The sequence below is a fragment of the Dermacentor andersoni genome, chromosome 1, assembly GCF_023375885.2.
Source record: "Dermacentor andersoni chromosome 1, qqDerAnde1_hic_scaffold, whole genome shotgun sequence".
Classification (NCBI taxonomy): domain Eukaryota; kingdom Metazoa; phylum Arthropoda; class Arachnida; order Ixodida; family Ixodidae; genus Dermacentor; species Dermacentor andersoni.
In genome coordinates this window covers 309,008,786-309,026,684 of record NC_092814.1, presented here as the reverse complement: position 1 = coordinate 309,026,684, position 17,899 = coordinate 309,008,786, and the positions used below count along the sequence as shown (strand labels likewise).

The 17,899-nt window shown below is 48.4% G+C and overlaps 2 protein-coding genes and 1 non-coding gene across 3 annotated transcripts in view; 2 read left to right on the top strand and 1 right to left on the bottom strand.

Annotated features, from left to right (window-relative positions):
- LOC126548047 (zinc finger CCHC domain-containing protein 24-like) overlaps positions 1–17,899 on the top strand; it is a 226,764-nt gene that overhangs the window by 135,939 nt on the left and 72,926 nt on the right. The gene's annotated exons all lie outside the window — the stretch shown is intronic.
- The window catches only part of LOC126548045 (sodium-coupled monocarboxylate transporter 2-like), a 129,563-nt gene that overhangs the window by 46,059 nt on the left and 65,605 nt on the right, over positions 1–17,899 (bottom strand). The window contains exons 2-3 of the mRNA XM_050196125.3: positions 17,426–17,491; positions 8,559–8,610 (exon numbers count right to left, since the gene is read on the bottom strand). Coding sequence (XP_050052082.3) covers positions 8,559–8,610; positions 17,426–17,491 — 118 coding nt within the window. The remainder of the gene's footprint in view (positions 1–8,558; positions 8,611–17,425; positions 17,492–17,899) is intronic.
- LOC126548680 (U2 spliceosomal RNA) lies at positions 577–776 on the top strand. The gene has a single exon (XR_011892462.1). It is a non-coding gene; the product is annotated as a U2 spliceosomal RNA (small nuclear RNA).

Here is a 17,899-nt window from a genome sequence, read left to right as displayed (position 1 = left end):
GCTCCTTAATGGCAAACTGTCCATTGCCGTGCGTCAAAGGATGTATGCACATAAATAGAAGGCGAGGCGCGACTAGTCGCTCCTGCGCGATGTTGAGCCTCGGAAGATGATGAGGCACCGGGGGGCACACATATCCATGTATTCTTGCAAAACGCGGCACGACATCTTTTACTAACGAATCCTGGCACGTAGGACAGACACGCACCTCACCGCACTCCGAGGGCACACACTGCAGTGCTTCACCATAGCCAAGGCGATCGTGCGTTGGTCGACGTGCCGCAGTGCAGTAATGGTTGTGAGGTCACTCGTAAACCACAAGCGGTCACACATAACACAGGCCACACAAAGTTGGTTCCCCACAAACTCCCTCTGAAACCTGGCCTCCTGGCCGTTGCTCCAGTGAAACGTTCTAGGTTTGCGGGATCGAGGTCACATGGATGGTTCGCATTTCTTTCCGCCTCGCGGTCCTGGCGGGCAGCACGCTTACGGGACCGCCACCACGAGAGAGCGGAAGGTAAGCAAATGAGTTACTCAAGCGCTTGGAACGCCGACAAAGAGAGCGCGGTGCGAACGTGGACGTTTCCGACGCGGGTGAAAGTGTAGTATATGTTCTTATCAGCTTAATATCTAATACGGGTTGTATTTCGATCTAGGATATTAAACTTATTTTGGCAAGTTGGTGGAGTGCTTAAAGCCTGCTTCACATCCGCCGCGGGTCGGCCCGGTAGCTTTTTTTACAATTGCTAGTAAGTACAGCGGGGCGTGGCATTTCTCTAGGCGCTCGACGTTTCTGCGCAGGCGCCAGTAAGCGGGTGCGAGAGAGAAAATCTAGAGGCTTTTGCTCCTTGAATATCTGACGCTGCCTAGGCACTACGGAGAAGTGTCATTGCGCGTGTTCTATGCTTTTGTCCCTAGGTGTGACGGAATTGCGGAGTGCGGTCGAGTTTGCGCTCGGGCCCTGGCTGCCGGCGCGGTGAAACAGGTGAAGCAGCGGGCACTGACGCCCCATTTCGTGATCGCTGCGTCAAAAGGCACGTTTGACAGACTTTCTCGCGCTATCGGCGCTGGTGCTGAGTCTGTCATGCCGGATTGTAACTTTGTCGCGCCTTACGGCACTCTAGCTTAAAAAAAATGAAAAGACATCACTTATTTTTCCGGGAGAACAATAGGGGCCGTAGTAGAGCCCGTGCCTTCTCTCCTGGTGCAGTATCTTCGCTCTTGGCAGGCTTTTCGTATGCTGCTGTCCGCGACTTGTCAGGGAGATCTTTAAGTGGTCTCCTTTGAGTGAAATAGACGCACAGTGCCTTAGTAACCATGGTAGAACGCGATTGCCTGATGTCACGCCGTGAGGGTTGTTGGATTTGCGTCCCATCCACGTTAGGTTAGGTTTAGGTTAGCATAAAAGGCGTTAGGGTGGCGCGGTGTATTCTCACAGCGGTTACGCCGTGCGGATTTTGTCCTTGCGTCTTGGCCACGTTCAGTTACGCTAACGTTAGGTTAGGCTAGGTTAGCGCAAAAGGCGTTAGGGTGGCGCGGGGTATTCCCACAGCAGTTACGCCATGCGGATTATTGTTTTTGCGTCTTGGCCACGTTAACTTAGGTTAACGTTAGATTAAGGTTAGGTTAGGCAGTATTTCGTTAGGGTAGGTTAACGTTTGGTTGGGCTAGGTTAGCGTAAAAGGCGTTAGGGTGGCGCGGCGTATTCTCACAGCGGTTACGCCATGCGGATTATTGTCCTTGCGCCTCGGCCACGTTAACTTAGGTTAACGTTAGGTTAGGCAGTAATAGGTTAGGGTAGGTTAACGTTTGGTTAGGCTAGGTTAGCGTAAAAGGCGTTAGGGTGGCGCGGCGTATTCTCACAACGGTTACGTCTTGAGGATTATTCTCTTTGCGTCTGGGCCTCGTCAGGTTAGGTTAACGTTAGGTTACGTTAAAGTTAGGTTAGGTTAGCGTAAAAGGCGTTAGGAGGTGCGGCGTATTCTCATAGCGGTTGCAGGGACGACGGGTGTCACCGGCGGCCTTTCAGCCACTCACTTTCAACCGCGGTTGCTAAGGCGCTCGGCTTTCTAGATTTTCAATATATGCGGACCGGCCTCTTCCACGGTCCCTAGCGCTCCTACGGAAACATGTGCGGTGTTATTTTCAAGCTACGTCACCGTAAGGCGCACGAAAGGTATGATCCGGCATGACTGCAGCTTAGCACGAGCGCTGCAGATGCGACAGAGAATATCCGACACAGCGATCGCCAAATGTGGCGTCAGTGCCCGCTGCTTCACCTGTTTCACCGCGCCGGCAGCCAGCGTCCGAGCGTAAGCAAACTCGACCCCACTCTGCAATGCCGGCACGCCTTGGGACAAACGCATACAGCACGCGCAAAGAAACTTCTCCTCCGTAGTGCATCGGCAGAGTCACATATTCAAGAAGCAAAAGCCCCCACATGCCCACATGTTTTATGTTGCACCCGATCTTACTCGCGCATGCGCACAAACATCCGGTGCCTCCGGAAATGCCATGCCTTGCTGTACTTACTGGCAATTGTAAAGTCGCGGCCCGGTATTCCACTATCTTCGGGATCGGCCCACGTGTGGGGAGAAATTCTCGATCTTCACACCGTAATTCGCACGCAATTTTTTTCCAGAACCTAGCCATACACAGCTTCGCTGCAAACAATTATGGGGTTGTACATGCCAAAACCGCGATCTGATGATAAGGCATGCCGCATAGTGGGCGACTCCGGGTGAATTTTGACCACCTGGGGTTCTTTAACGTGCTCCTAAATCTATGTACACGGGTGTTTTTTGCATTTCCCTCCTATCGAAACGCGGCCGCCGTGGCCGGGGTTTGATCCCGCGATCTCGTGCTTAGCAGCGCAACACCAAGCAAGATAGAGAGAGAGAGCGCGCGCAACACCAAAGCCACTAACCAACCAAGCCGGGTGAGAACCTTAGTTCTTAAATTGTAGATATGTCGTGTTCAAGTACTGCCCGTAACAATTATGTCGCCTCTTTCTTGCATAATATTGTTTTCTCTTTGTATGTTATATATTATTTATCCTTTCTTTCCAGCGTACGCGCGTTTGGTTATTGTAACGTGCCGTGCTGAGTCTCATTCAGTGACATGCTCGCTGAAACGTCTGCGTCGTGTTGCAGTTGATCTATGGAATTCACTTTTTATCCTTTGAGCTTGTCTTGTGTTCTAGTTGCATAACTGTACTCCGTATTTTCGAAACGGAGACGCTGACAAAACCGCTCGGGCAGCTCTTGAAGACACGCAGGAAGAGGCCATGCCACTTTCACGGTCCGACGCAGTCAGCAGACTTCGAGTGCTTGCACGGGAGGTCACGCTCGCTCTATGGTGCACACCAAGCAGCCAGACCAACCGGAGCAATCGTCAATACCACCTGCCCTCTTTGATGAATCTCTGTATGCCAACTGGACTCCGCCGAAGTGAAGCCGCTCTGCTTTATCGCTTATGGCTAGGGGTGGCCTTCACGAAATTTTACTCATTTCGCATTGGAATGGCCGACAACGCTCTCTGCAATGCCTGCCTTCGCGAGGAGACGCTGGAACACATTCTGTGCCATTGTCCTGAATAGAATGTTTAGAGACAGTCCCTGGCGTTCGTTCTAGTGCACCTTGACAATAGACCATTGTCAGTTGCAACTATTTTCACATATCGCCGACAGAAAACATCGCAGCTGAAGGCGACCAAGGGACTACTACGGTTTATGAAAGAGACGGGCTTGGACAAGCGGCTGTGACAGTGATGTCACGTACCGCGCAAGAGTGACCGACTTTAACTAACGATGTGTGTGCTGTGTTAAGTGCTCTCTCTCTCTTGCCCATTTTTCATCCCCCCATCCCGCTCCCATGTGTAGGGTAGTAAACCGGTTAAGCTAAACTGGTTAACCTCCCTGCCTTTCCTTCACGACTTTTTCCTTCCTTCCTTCGAAATACGTTCGGAATGATGCAATGTGTTCATTCAGCCCATGCTTAAGTTTATCCAATCCTTCAACGATTCAGTGTTGTGGAGAAGCCGACGGTGTTACTCACTAAAGTTTGCAATTCTGAATAAATAAATCAATCCGTCAATTACGGCTTAAGAACCATTGAAGTACAGAGTGAATTACAACAATGGCACGCCTAATATCCTACGTAAAGGCTACGGCGTTGTATTTGCGACTAACTATAGCAAACATCTATGTTGTTGCTTGATACATCTCCACAGCAGCGACCTATTCACTGTGTATAAATCTTATTATAACTTGCGTGTGCGTTCAGTAGGTTGCTCAGTTTCGCTTGTCGAAAGTCAATTTTGAATTGTCCTCCGCCAGCAACTTGCAGGATTTTCTGATCCCATTATTATTTTTTTCATAGACACGTCCCCCACCTCTTTCTCTCTCCAATCCCTGTCACGGCTTTTGGCGCATGAACGCACCTGTACTTTGTCTTTTTAAATGTGGCTATTTGTCGAATATGCGGACCTTGACGAGCCTTTTGCTATGTAGCCTTTTCAGGCGGCTTGAATGAAGGCTTATTGAAATGTCGGTATCCCATCAGGAAGTCGGAGAGCAGTTTTCAAAGCTAGTATAAGCAACATTACTAAGGAATGATGCCCGCAAATTTGGAATATTTGTGGCTTTGTTATTATTAATAATGATTCTGAGAGACTGAGGCACCTCGTAAAATTTGATTGGTATTTTATGTACCGAATGTACATTTCTCTCGAACGAGGCGTATTGTAAAACAAATTGCCGAGGCGAAATTTCGCAGTAGGTTGAGACCACTTTTTGGGCGTAGTACTCAGCGCTCATTGGGTTCATTCTTGTGAGCCCAACTTCTTCCGGCTACTTTGGCGCTTACGCTCAGTAAGACCTCGATAATTGGACTACAGGGCCGTAGCGGGCGGCTGTAACACCTTATGTGTTTCTCTTCGCTCACACCACTCGGAGCTGGTGCTTATCAAGTTCGTTCGCAGTCGTACACGTCGACAGCTACTGAGGACTACATTTAGCCCGCGCTTTCTTGACCTGATAGTGCTACACAGGCGCCGTTTATTGCTCTCTTACTCTGAGTGTTAAGCAGTCGGCTTGCAAACACCCTTGCGTATACCGTGTTTTGAGTGCGCGTTAAAGAGGCGGTCGAAATTAATCCAGAGCTCTCCTTTGTGGCGTCCCTCGTAACCCGTCGTGCAGTTTTGAGACGTTTAGTTCCACAATTTATTCTTTTTATGGCACATGTGTGTCAGAGTAGGAGAATGAACAATCTCGAATTACTCGACGCATAGTTCGAAGCCAACTCCGAAACCCTCATCTGTTTTTCCCCCTTTTCACTCTTCAAACTGCTGCTTTCACATGGCGGCGTTATATAATTTATATGACGCTTTGAAATTGAACACAATGCGAGGGTTCCCCTTTAGCATTGCTAGATTGATCGGCAGTGTGAAGCGGTCAGTGAACTTCAGACTGCCATCATGAGTGGGGCGGTGTCCAAGCCACCCTTCGTGAGCTGAGCTATCGGCCGAGCTTGGCTCTAGCGATCCTGTCATATCCGATTTAAGAGGAAGCTTTAGCTCGGGTGCTCCTATATAAATACATGTAAAAGGAGAACTCGTTTTTCTCGACAACCACAGCACCAAATTCGACGAGGTTTGTTGCATTTAAAAGAAAGAGCTTAAAATCTAGTGACTGTTTGTTTCAAATTTTTGATTAGGTCGTCAGTTTTTTATTAAAGATTGGCAAAAATCGAAAATTTTCAAAAAACGACACTATTAAGTTTACAACTCTGTAACTCGACAACGAAAAATGATAATACAATTCTGTGAATTGCATTTAATAGTACATCTAAAGCGGACAAAATTGATGTTACATATGAATATAAAAAAATTTAGTAATATGGAAATAATGCTTTTGCAGAACCCGTGTAACTAACGTAAAAATTCCCGTACGATGTAAAATGACACATCTAATTTGTCCGCTTTGAATGATCTAATGGATGCCGTTTACAGAACCGCGATATCTGCTCTTGATGCAGAGCTATGAATTTGTAAACTTCATGCTTCTATTTCTTTTTTTTCAAACGGTCGAATATTTGAAAATCTTCTTAACAACATTCAAGCCCTAAATCGAAATTCCGCTTCCAACAGTCACTAGAATTTATCTTTCTCTCTCAAATGCAACAAATTTCATTAAAATCGGTCCCGAGGTTATCTCATAAAAACGTTTTTGCGTTTTACATGTATTTGAATAGGCCGCGTCGGAGTTGGGCCCGAGCTAAAGCTTCCTCTTAACCCCAAAGTGCCCGGTCTCCTTGCCAGCTGCGGCTACAGCTATAGTCGCAGGGAGGATCGCCCTGTTGTAACGCGGCACGTGGGGGAATGCCATGATCGGCGGCCACGCTCCTGTGGCCGAGCAAAAGCGCAGATTTCTCGGCTTGCGTTATCCATAGTTGATGCAACAAATTCCCAACGCGCGCTAGTTGAACGCACGCAAGCACGCGATGAAGGCTGGCGCTTCCACTTTCTGAACGCTCGGTGGCACTGAACCTCTCTCTCCCTTCTCATCTAGCAGTCTCTCTTCCCCCTTGCTCAGTGCAGGGTAGCCTGCTGGGATCAGCCTGGCTAACCACCCAGCCTTTCCCTTATGACCGCCCCCCCCCCCCTTTCTTTCTCTCTAGATCGCGCCGCGCTCATAAGAGTACAACACAGAGTTCACTGTGGCAACACGGAACAAACTATCCTATAGGAAAAAGTCCATGTCTGTCCATTGGTAGCGAGCTGGAACTCTACAAAAACTAGTTACTGGGACATTCTGTACAGTAGCACACACTCGGCTTCTTGGCGAATCCCCCGTAGTGGGTAAGAGTCGTTGCCATGGAAACAGAAACATTCACTATACGATGTCCACACGTTACATGAACCGTCGAAACGCGATGTACGTGTGCCGCAAACTGGCTGTCCGCGGCGGGCGATTCGGTGTCGCTGAATCATGCTGCACGGCTACAGGTCACGAAAAGTATTGATGATTCGGATCGACACGACGGGGATCGAATCGTCAATTGATTTCGCCGAGGCTGACTGTATGACGTCGGCCAGTAGTCCCTAGTCACATTGTTGCCTGAAAGCAACCGCCGGCTATATAGTGTGCCGCTACGCGGTTGAGTGCCGCGAGTACAGTTGCATTCACGCGAAGCACCGGATCACAGGTTCAGCCCAGCCGACGTGGCCGAGGTGCAATTGGTTGCGCCGCTACAGCAGTTCGTCGGCGTAGTTCTTGTGTGCGGCTTGATTCGGCGGCGCACACAATTACTGAATTTTTTTCTTTTTGTGTGTAAATGAAGGTCCTCGAGCTCTAAACACTAGAAAACATAGTGACAGGCCTCAGAGCACCATTCATAATCTCATATGATAGTTTTCACATAGCCAATTTCGGTTTCGTTTCACAGGAGGATACTGTGTCGTGACCTCACGACATTGTATGTGGTCACGTGGGAGCCGGACATTGCGATGTTTGGTACTCAACCTAGCTCGCTCGGCCACTTCGTATGCTGCTACTGGTTGTGAGAGCCGATGTAGCAGCGTAGCGAATGACAGAGCGAGCCGGAATGAGTGCTCGAAAAGTCGCAATGTCTGGCTTCCACGTGATGACATACTGCGTCGTGACATCATGAAAACGGAAACATCGTTTGGCTGGGTATCCACTACAGCGAACTTGGCGAGGCTTGTTGCATTTAAAAGAAAATGTTAAGATCTAGCGATTAACATTACAATAAGGAGGACAAAATGGGTGTATTATACGCCATTCTCAAATATATACCAACTTCTAATTAGGAGTTTCGCGAAATTTTCAATATCGCTGTAACAAAAATGTCACGTAAGTTGTAGGCTCATATAAAGTGTGTGCGCTTTAGGCACTCTAGCAGATTCAGTTTACAGAATTTGAATGTCTGTTCTTGTTGCAGGGTTACGGATTTGTAAATTTTGCACTAGCACTGTTTTTCTACCTTACCGTTTTTCGGCAATTTATGTATACCGTCATAAATCAATCATAAATCGAAATTATACTTTCTACTGCTGCTGCAATTTACTTTTCGCTCTAAAATGCAAAATGTTTTTCTTCAGATAGGTCCAGTCGTCGCGTCGTGAGAGAAGTTATGCGCTTTGTATTTTAATAAAGAAATCGAGGTTGGCCCCAAGCCATGCCGTTCTTGGCCCGCCAACTGAATCGACGATCTGGTCCTCTGCGTGAACTCGCCAATTTAGCAGACCATGCCCGGTGGTGGCAGTGACAGCAACCCGCGCTCAGATACATTATTGCAGATTCAGTTCAAATTAAGGCAAAGAGCGAGCAAGAATCCTGCAATAATTCTGCGTGGACACCCATCAAATGTTATAAACTGAAAGTGTAGAAAAATTACTGTGGACTCGCCAAAGACAGCGCTTGTTCTTTTTGTTGTTGTTGTTGTTGTTTTGTCCTTTTCTTCGTACCAGCTAGTCGTGCTGCGTTCTAAAAACTTCATTTGCTCTTACATCACATGCGCCGTCACAATGGAATTGCTTACCTGTTGCGGCAGCTACGGATGCAGAGAACAGTGCGACAGCGCCAATGGTTTGCTGCGAAAGGAACAAAATATATACACATCCTGGGGTCTTACGTGGCAAAACAACGCTATGATTATGAGACACTCCGTAGTGGGGGAGTCTGAACATTTTCACCACAGCTGGGGTTTTTTAACGTGCACTCAATGGTGACACACGGTCGTTTCCCGCTAAAGGAAATGCATTTGGTTAGTCAAAAAAAAAATTACCGACGATTACGTTACTTCCTAATGCGAAATTTGAGCGCAGCAAATAAGCTGTTTCACCTTTTCGATAGATTGAGGCAAAGAAATCGAGCAACACATGTATGCGCTATCACAGAATTTTTTTTTTATTTTTCACACGTATTCCTTTAACAAAGACTCCACTAACAGTTCTTGACAGTCATGAAGGAAGCTTTGTGGTCGGAGAAATAGACTGATATATGTTCGACTTGGTACACCAATGCTTGATTCTCAAAGACGAGATCTATACAAGTGCCTCGCGAGGTTGTCACAGCCGTGGGACGCGTTACGAGCGAGAGGAACGGGATGTTCTCCCGCATAAGTGTTAGGAAATTGCTGTTTGTCTTTATGTCAACATTAAAGTCCCCCACTACTAACATCGGTGTGGATCGATGGACGGTTAATGCGAGTTGCAGGAAGTGCACGACGTCTTTCGTGAGTACTCCTGGATCATCTCGACGGCGGCGACGGTAAGCTTCTGCTTCGGCGGCACGCACCTCTGGATTCTGACGGCGACGGCGCTGGGCCTCTGCTCTGGCAGCTCGTTTAGCAGCAGCAGCAGCAGCAGCAGACGGAGGACTTCCATCGGTCGTCTCGCTCATGGCTCAGAAAGAACTGGCAGATAATTTCGCAGTGGCGAACGGCAGCGGCAATTTCGGCTCGGGCGGTGCACATATACATATCCGCCGCCACCGATCTGGCTCTCTGATTGCCACCGCACAGGGCGAACGGCAGCGGCAATTTCGGCTCGGGTGGTGCACATATACAGATCCGCCGCCACCGATCTGGCTCTCTGATTGCCACCGCACAGGGGTTGCATTGGAGGAGGAGCGAAGAAAGGAATTAAGTTCGAGCCGGCGCTTTGACAACCGGAGACTCGCAGGAAGAAGGGGGAGGGGGGCGGCGTGTACACCCAGCGGCAAACGATGGGGGCAGAAGCGCGCGCAGCAAGCGGACAACACGATAAAGGGAGGAGGGAAGAGATAGCAGCGACTGACTGATGCCGCTGACGCCGATAGTGAGTCAACCCCAGCTGCGGAGTTGGTTTCAGGGACAACGCCGCCGATGCCGACACAAACAATATGATACCCTCGCTTCCGCAGCGCTAAGACCCAGGTCTAGCCGTGGGAAGGTGGTCACGTATTCGTCGACGTGCCGGGGCCTACGTGAAATAACCGGCGCGTCGGCAACTGAAGAGCACCCTATCCGCCACACAAGAACAGGGGTGGGGACCCTTTCCTCCTCTTTCTGCATGGCGGCGACGGTGTTCTATGCAGTCACGTTATCTTGACTCTCTAGCGGCGTCAGCGGCATCCAGCGGTATCAGTCGGTCGCTGCTAGCGCTGGGGGGATGAAAGGGGGGCGGAGCTGGTTACGAGGCCGACGACAACGCCGACGACGACGCGAAACCCAGGAACGGACGCCAAAGAGCTGCGCTCTAAAAAAAAAGAAATTAAGCCTACGCACGTTGGCTTTTGACACTGCCTCTTCTTTCTTTTGTGTCTGTACACGTGCCAAATAAATTTGATTTTGCGAGACCATAACCCATCGAATTCCACAAAGAGGCGCATTCCACAAAGTCTTGCACATAAAAAGAATTGAAGTGCTGTAAAAGCTGCGTGACAGTACCTGGTACCTTGCCGCTTCTCAATGAAATAGGCAAGCGCGCGCGCTGTAAGCTTGAAAAAAAAAGGGCGGGGGGGGGAGGGGGGAGATTTAATCTATCACGCGATTCGCTTCGTCGAGACAATCGCTTCGCAAGCGATTAGCACGTTACAACAATTTTCTGAACCATTAACAGTTTGGGTGCATGAATACTTCGAAGTCATGGTGAGCAGATTGTCGCGTTTAAAAGCAAGTACGGAACCTCTACATATGGGAACTTTCCTTTTTTATGCCGGACAGATACAAAAAAAAAAATCACCTGTGGTGGCTAGCGCTATTGCGCCTCTTCTTGAGTGTGACTGGCCTGTGTGAACGTGTTCGACGGCGTGGAGGCGTCCGCGCGCTTGCACGCGTTCACCCCGTCCCCCCTCTCTCTCTCTATCTCTCTTTCATACACATTTTTCTAATCCCCCCATTCCTTTCGCCCAGCATAGGGTGGCCAACCAGACGCCTTTCTGGTTAAAATCCCAGCCTTCTCCGTTTAACTTCTCCGTCTCTCCCTTCGGGATCGAATACATGAAGAGGCGGACAATAAATGATACGAAAATGGGCAAAGTTGTATTCGCTAAACACGAATCCGTGAATTAAATTGTAATTTTTTAGGGCACACGTTGCAACTGCGGAACGAAAGCCGGGTCGGGCAGATTAAAGCCCCTCCATCCACGCGCTACCACCGCTTTCTTAAGTAGCGACAGCCGCCTTTTCCCCTCACACCAAATCCGGTTCCGGCATTTCCGGTTCCGGCATGTCCGGTTTTAAGATTTCCGGTTCCGGCGTTTACGCTTCCTGGAGTTGCGCTGCGAGAATTTCCACTGTGATTGCAGACGATGGTGAGACGCCCGTGCTTAGCAACCGGTGCTAATTTGAGTAGCTCGCTCTAGCCATTACACCAGGCGTCATTCGTGTGCATCTACGTGCTTGTTTGCGTACGCTGCGCCCGCACGCTTTGCCTGTCGTCCCCTTTCTCTGACAAAGTGCGGAGAGCCATGGGCTGGGGCACAACACACGAACACAATTCGCCGTACACATCTGCTCGCGTCACAACACTAACACAATTCGCCGTACACCTTTGCACGCGTTACAACACGCGCGCACGCACCAATTCACTGCACACCTCCACTCATATCGCACAAGAAAAGCACACTTGTTTTCACCATGTCACTGAATGCCCTCCACGCAAATTTGAACTTGTAATATTTCATAGCTTCACGTCATTGCAGTTCTTCACGCAGTGCACGCACTTGGGACGTTCGTTACCTTCGATCTGCCGTACGAGACAAGTTCAACCTCAGAATCAACAGCATAAACTCTATGCGTCTGCCGTACAAATTGGCGTCGCGAACTCCTTCACTAAAGTCCCTCCATACGTGCTGGCTGGAGGGGATGTATGCTTCAAAACAAGAAGAATTCAAAGGGGACAAGCTGTTGTATTCCGCTGAAGTAGTAGTTTGCGGTCGCTGTTTTCCAAATGCACGAAAAACGGGAGCGGTCTTTAAGCACCCAGGCAATACATTCCACTGTACGTTGTCTCTCGTGGCACAACTTGTCGCAGGTTGACGCGAAGCAGCGAACACGACCAGATCGCCGATTACAGTAGGCGGTGGTTCTTGGATGGAATCGCATTAACAGTTTCAACCGCAGCTGGTGCAATTAAAGCCTCTCCGTAGACGCGAAAGTAAACAACGCTAAAAAAACATAGGGTCACTTCCACTCGGAACAGGAAGCTGAAGCTACGTAAGTTCCGCTTGACGCCGGAAGCTGAGGGGGTGAGTGGGAGAGGAGCGTGGAGGAGGAGGGCAGGTTGGCGGTACTTAACCTGGTCGGCGGTGACGCGTGGATGTAGGGGCTTTAGGGCAGATATGAGCGGATATTCTGAGACTAGTGCCGGTTTCGGAATATGTCCACCCCCAAACGCTGCCACAGAATGCAAGCTTTGCTAAAGAAGCCTCTCTGACGGCTTCTGAAACAAACGTACGTGCAGCACCAATGTATACTGTACCTACGTTTGAGCGAGGATGTCACGAAGCTGGCGCATCTAATGAATCTTGATAAGTAGATATGCCGTTCGTATAGCCCGACTTCAATTACACACTTGCCAAGCTTGCCGTGAATGTAAACTAGAAATAAAGAGATGAATAACACAGATTGCTGGCCGCTTGCACAATATCGTTTCTCATTCGTATATTCCTCATCTCTTCATATGATTTACGGGAAGTTGAGGGGCTGCATGATCGGCCGTAGAAAGCAGCGAAAGCCGCACCTAGGACTTGCGAAGACTCAAACTGGCAGTCTTTTCTTCGCACGACATCGCCTTGCTGCACTCTTTCAGAATAATAGAGTTCCTTAAAGGTATCCTGCATTGCGCCGTGCCCCACTTCGTTTAGTATGGGTAGTTTGTCTTCGCGTGCTTTCACCGTGTATTTATTTATTAGGCATGCACTACAGACACGAGGTCCGTGCATGGAGGAGCGTAACTTAAAAAAAAAATCACTGACGATTACGATGTTCCCTAATGCGAAACTTCAACACAGCTCTATACGTGTTTTCATTTCGCGATATATTGACTGGCGCGGGCAATCTGTCTCGTGTGGCAAGTTGCAAGCGGGGCGAACGTTGCAACGAAAGATCGCGAGAGGCAGCGCGCATGGGGGTGACGCGTGTGCGCGATTCACAGTAGCCGTTGCAAACAGACGACATGCGCTACTCTGTCCCCATTTCGTATTTATCGTCGCCGCACTGGCCCCACTACGCTTTTCTTCTCCCGCTTTCTCCGTACGCTCCTCCTCCGCTTCCTCTGGGCGTCTTTCATCCCCCGCTGTCTTCATCCGCTCGGTTACGCCGACGCCGACCGCAGGAACGGGCGCCTTAGGGGTGCGCTCTGAGAGAACGCAAGAGACAACAGACTAGGAACAACAAAGTAAACTATGTAAGCACAGTCCATGCTCAGCTCCATGATGTGATGACAACAGCTAAACGATGTCATTCATCAATCGCAATTACAGCCCCCTCCTTCACCGCCCTCCTCCGTATTGATGTCCTATATCTTGCCAAGTAAACGTCTATGCGACCGTGAGCAGTTCGTAATTTAATATATCAACGTGCCTAATTTTGGTTTCTTGTTTAACGAAACAATTATGATCTAGTACATCTTGATAAAAAGTTTTGCCTCGATTATAACTCTGACCGAGAGTGCCATCCCCGTCAGCGTTTTGTTGTTCCTCGTGTGCGCACGTACGCGAAGCGTGTTCGTGAATATTACATTCAACTCCTTTTTTAATTATTCACCTGTAAAATTGTTCTCCTTGAATGGTCTAAAAGCTGTTAAAAAACTTTTTTGTGTTTATTTTATTTAACCGCACGATTTATCAATTTTTCTTCAGAGTGTTATCATGTCTCCAGCTGCTGGGTACTGCCCCTGAAGCTCTCGTTTGGCTTCCGCAGGCCGCTTTTGTATACTGATATTTTATTCTAATAAGCATTATTATTATTGATATTAGAAAATGCGACCGGACAATCGTGTAGAACGCTTATGAAAGGAAATGTTTGTGAATTCGGCCCCTGGACACTGATACTCCGCCACTATGTCGATTACGTCTGCTTTGACGCCGACTGATCTCATCTTGAAACTGATCTCTCTGTTCTTGAAAGGGTGACGTGGGCTCTGAGGGTATCAAGAAATCGACTAATAACTGAAGTGATCTGTGTTGCTAGTCTTTATTTGCATCTATGCACGTCGGACATGGCTCACTCGTCCGGACAAGCTCACTGGCTTTAATGAAATTCTTGTCTTTTAATCAACACGCAGTTGATTTCATTCGAAACAATGGTACAGATATAACTGTGCTCGAATTGAATTTTTCCTTCGAATTTCAAGAAAATAGAAAGCGATCACCACGTTTTAACTCGAACAGCGTGCCTTCTTATAAGCGCGCTCCAATAGAGCCTGACCTCTAATTGATTCTGCGAGAACTATAGATACAGAATCAATTAAAGCCCAATGAGCATTTTCCTAAGTGTCCGAGGCGTCCCGGGAGAACTTTAAACTTCGTCCCAAACACTCCCGAGTTTCTCAAGTATATGGAGTCGAGGGGCCAAATTCACACAGCTTTTCGCTCGCAAGAGGTCTTTGCCACTGGTTGGCCACCTTCGCTAATAATATGTCCAGCATCAGGATTGGTTGGAATTGCTCTTACGAAAATTCTAGCATAATAGCTTTTTTTACTATTAATACGGCCCAAGAACTCTACAATACTCTGTGAGAACTTAATTCAGCCCGAGCTGCGCCCACAAGACCGCAGTGTCACCTGCTCTCTTTCCTTCCTCGCTCAGAAACGCCGATCCCGAACGACGCCGATAGTAAAAGAAGTTTGCCTCCCCTGTGACGTCACTGAAAGGAGCGAACGTAATTGGCTGGCGCGTATTGCGAATTTCTATGTTAATCGGAGAGCAGTGCATCTGTCGCTGCATTGTTAGATTGTCACCTGCTGCAGTTCTGTTGTCCCAAACACGCATGGGCGTCAGCTAATAGAGAGTTTTAGCAGAGCGCTTACGGTCCGCTCCGCTCAGACCGGCCTATCACAACAATTGGCACGCAGCCGCTCAGCAAAACGCTACTGGGAACACTGACGCGCGTGCGCACAGCACACATAGCGGCAGCGGAACGTGGGACGCTGACCACGTTCCGCTAGGAACCTGATTTAGCGGTGCGTCAGGGAGCGTGTAGTTGCTTTCGTAATCGTTTTACCGCCAAGCTGAGAGCACGTCAGTGGCATCTCTGGAAGACGCTCTTGTTAGATAAGCGAAATCAATGCATTCTGTGCAGCCACCGGTGCGCGTGAAACGTGTGCGGAGCGGAGCGCAAGCAAACGCTCTGCTAAAACTGTCTTTTGTCACACGCCGGGTGAACCGTATATGCTTGTGACAGAGGCTGCAGGCGTGCATGCTTTTTTGTCGAGAATTCGCGCGCCCGTCCTTGTCGGTGGTTCAGGTTTATGCATTGCTGTAATTCTAAGACACTAGTATACCTACTCCAATAAATACGCGGATGAAAAAAAAAATGTGTTGCAGCGTAACAAGGCTGGAGCCAACGTGTCGACATGAGGTCGAAGGCTGCTCCCTTCTTGTGGAAACATTGGCTCCGGGTCTGACGCTTTCTTCGTTCGCCCACTGTCAATGTCTTTGTTTTGCCTTTTAAGCCTTACTCTCAGAGTCAATGGAAGCCCAGTAGGTACGCTACTCTCCTTAGCTGACGGCTGTACGAGGCAGGACGGTTTCAGCTACGAACAGTAGTCGAGCAAGCTGGACATTTGATATGTCAGAGAAGCGCAAAACCTAATAATTTGTTGAGACATTTCTGACGCTGTTTGACTCGTGCTACGACTAATAGATATAAGTAATAGACAGTTTTAGCAGAGCGTTTGCTTGCGCTCCGCTCCGCACACGTTTCACGCGGGCCGGTGGCTGCACAGAATGCATTGATTTCGCTTATCTAACAAGAGCGCCTTCCAGAGATGCCACTGACGTGCTCTCAGCTTGGCGGTAAAACGATTACGAAAGCAACTACACGCTCCCTGACGCACCGCTAAATCAGGTTCCTAGCGGAACGTGGTCAGCGTCTCACGTTCCGCTGCCGCTATGTGTGCTGTGCGCACGCGCGTCAGTGTTCCCAGTAGCGTTTTGCTGAGCGGCTGCGTGCCATTTGTTGCGATAGGCCGGTCTGAGCGGAGCGGACCGTAAACGCTCTGCTAAAACTCTCTAATAAAAAGATGAAACAGTTAAGGCAAGGTTTTTAACCTTGCAAAACCTCATACTTTGTTGAGACACTTCTGACGCTGTCTGACTGGTGCTGTGACTAATGTAAGGAACAGAACATACACTGTAAAAAAATGGAATAGTTAAGGCAGGGTTAAATTTAGTAACCAACTGCGTGAGATCTAGGCTAGTGTACATTTTATTCAAGCGCATCATAGGCTAGGCTTACTCATGAGTTCGAAAAAATGAACGCTTGTGCACTGATCAAGCCGACAGCCAAGTTCATTAGGTCGGCTATAACAATATAAAATACGGTTACACTGGAGCGTCAAACTTGGTGTCACTGGACGGTTGGTATACCAAATGCTATATGAGCCTAAATAGACGCGACCCATCGTTGAACTCCCCGGTGAAAAATCTGATATTGCAGCACGACATAGGCGCTTTGCGAAAGAGACAATTTCAAAACGGTCTTAATATATATATATATATATATATATATATATATATATATATATATATATATACATTTCCGTTATTTTTCTTTTGTTGTCTTTGGCAGCAAGAATGTCTGAAGACTTTATTATTGCATGGCAGAAAACATGTTATTCTGTACCTATTTTGTACGCGCTTAATGAAAATGTTTTTTTTTTTAATGTCGCAAGGATTGTTAGGGGCAGATGAGTGACTTGTGAGCCTCAGCAACACAGCCGTTGGCAGCTGACTGTAATTGTTCACATAGTATAAGGACTACGGACTTGCTACGAACGGGTGGATGTCTGATTTTCCCTTTATAAATTGCTTCTCTCCACCTTGCAGGTTTCCGCAGAACTATTACGTCAAACTGTTGCCTTTGCTTCGAGTTGTTGAGAAATTCAACATCGCCCTGCGGCCAGGCTAGCCGCCTGGTTAGCTCAGATGGTAGAGCGGCTGCCCCGGAAAGGTGGTGGTGCCGGGTTCGAGTCCCGGACCAGGACGAATTTTTCTTCAACTGCGAGGCTTTTCTTTCGAGGAACCCGTATGGGTTTCCTTTGTATCATTTGCTACGAACGGGTGGATGTCTGATTTTCCCTTTATTAATAGTCTAAGGACAGTGTTAATTTGCTATATGCATATCCGAAAGAACTAGCGAGAGCTTCGTTGCACACAGAAAGTAGACGTTGCAGGGATTTTGTGTTCTCTTTACTTACGCTGAGAAATAAGTAGATGCCGCAGGCACCCAGGCCTACTTTGTTCCCGTATCGAAGGCGCAGGTACTGCAAAGGGCAAGAAAAAAAGAACATTCTTCAGAACCTCGCTGCCTCAAGAAAATTCAGGCAAACATCGGTAAATCAATTGAACTACACGCCCGCTGAAACGCGCTGTTAACGGCCATTTCGTACAAATATGCACATAAAACAGACGCTCCTGCAGGTATTACTCGGAACAGAACCACGACCGCCTCTTAGAATACCAGCGTAGTTCGGGGCTGTTTCCGGTCTAAATCATGTGCCTGGTTGCCGCTGTGTATGTAAGTTGAGTATAGTAGGTTGCTGAATCTTTATTAAGTATGGAGTATCATCCGTCTATATACACTGATCCCGGGCGGCACGCAAGCCCGTCGTCGGTGGCGTTTCCAGACTACGCGCATTGCACCTGATATCCGATCAAACATCAGAACAGAA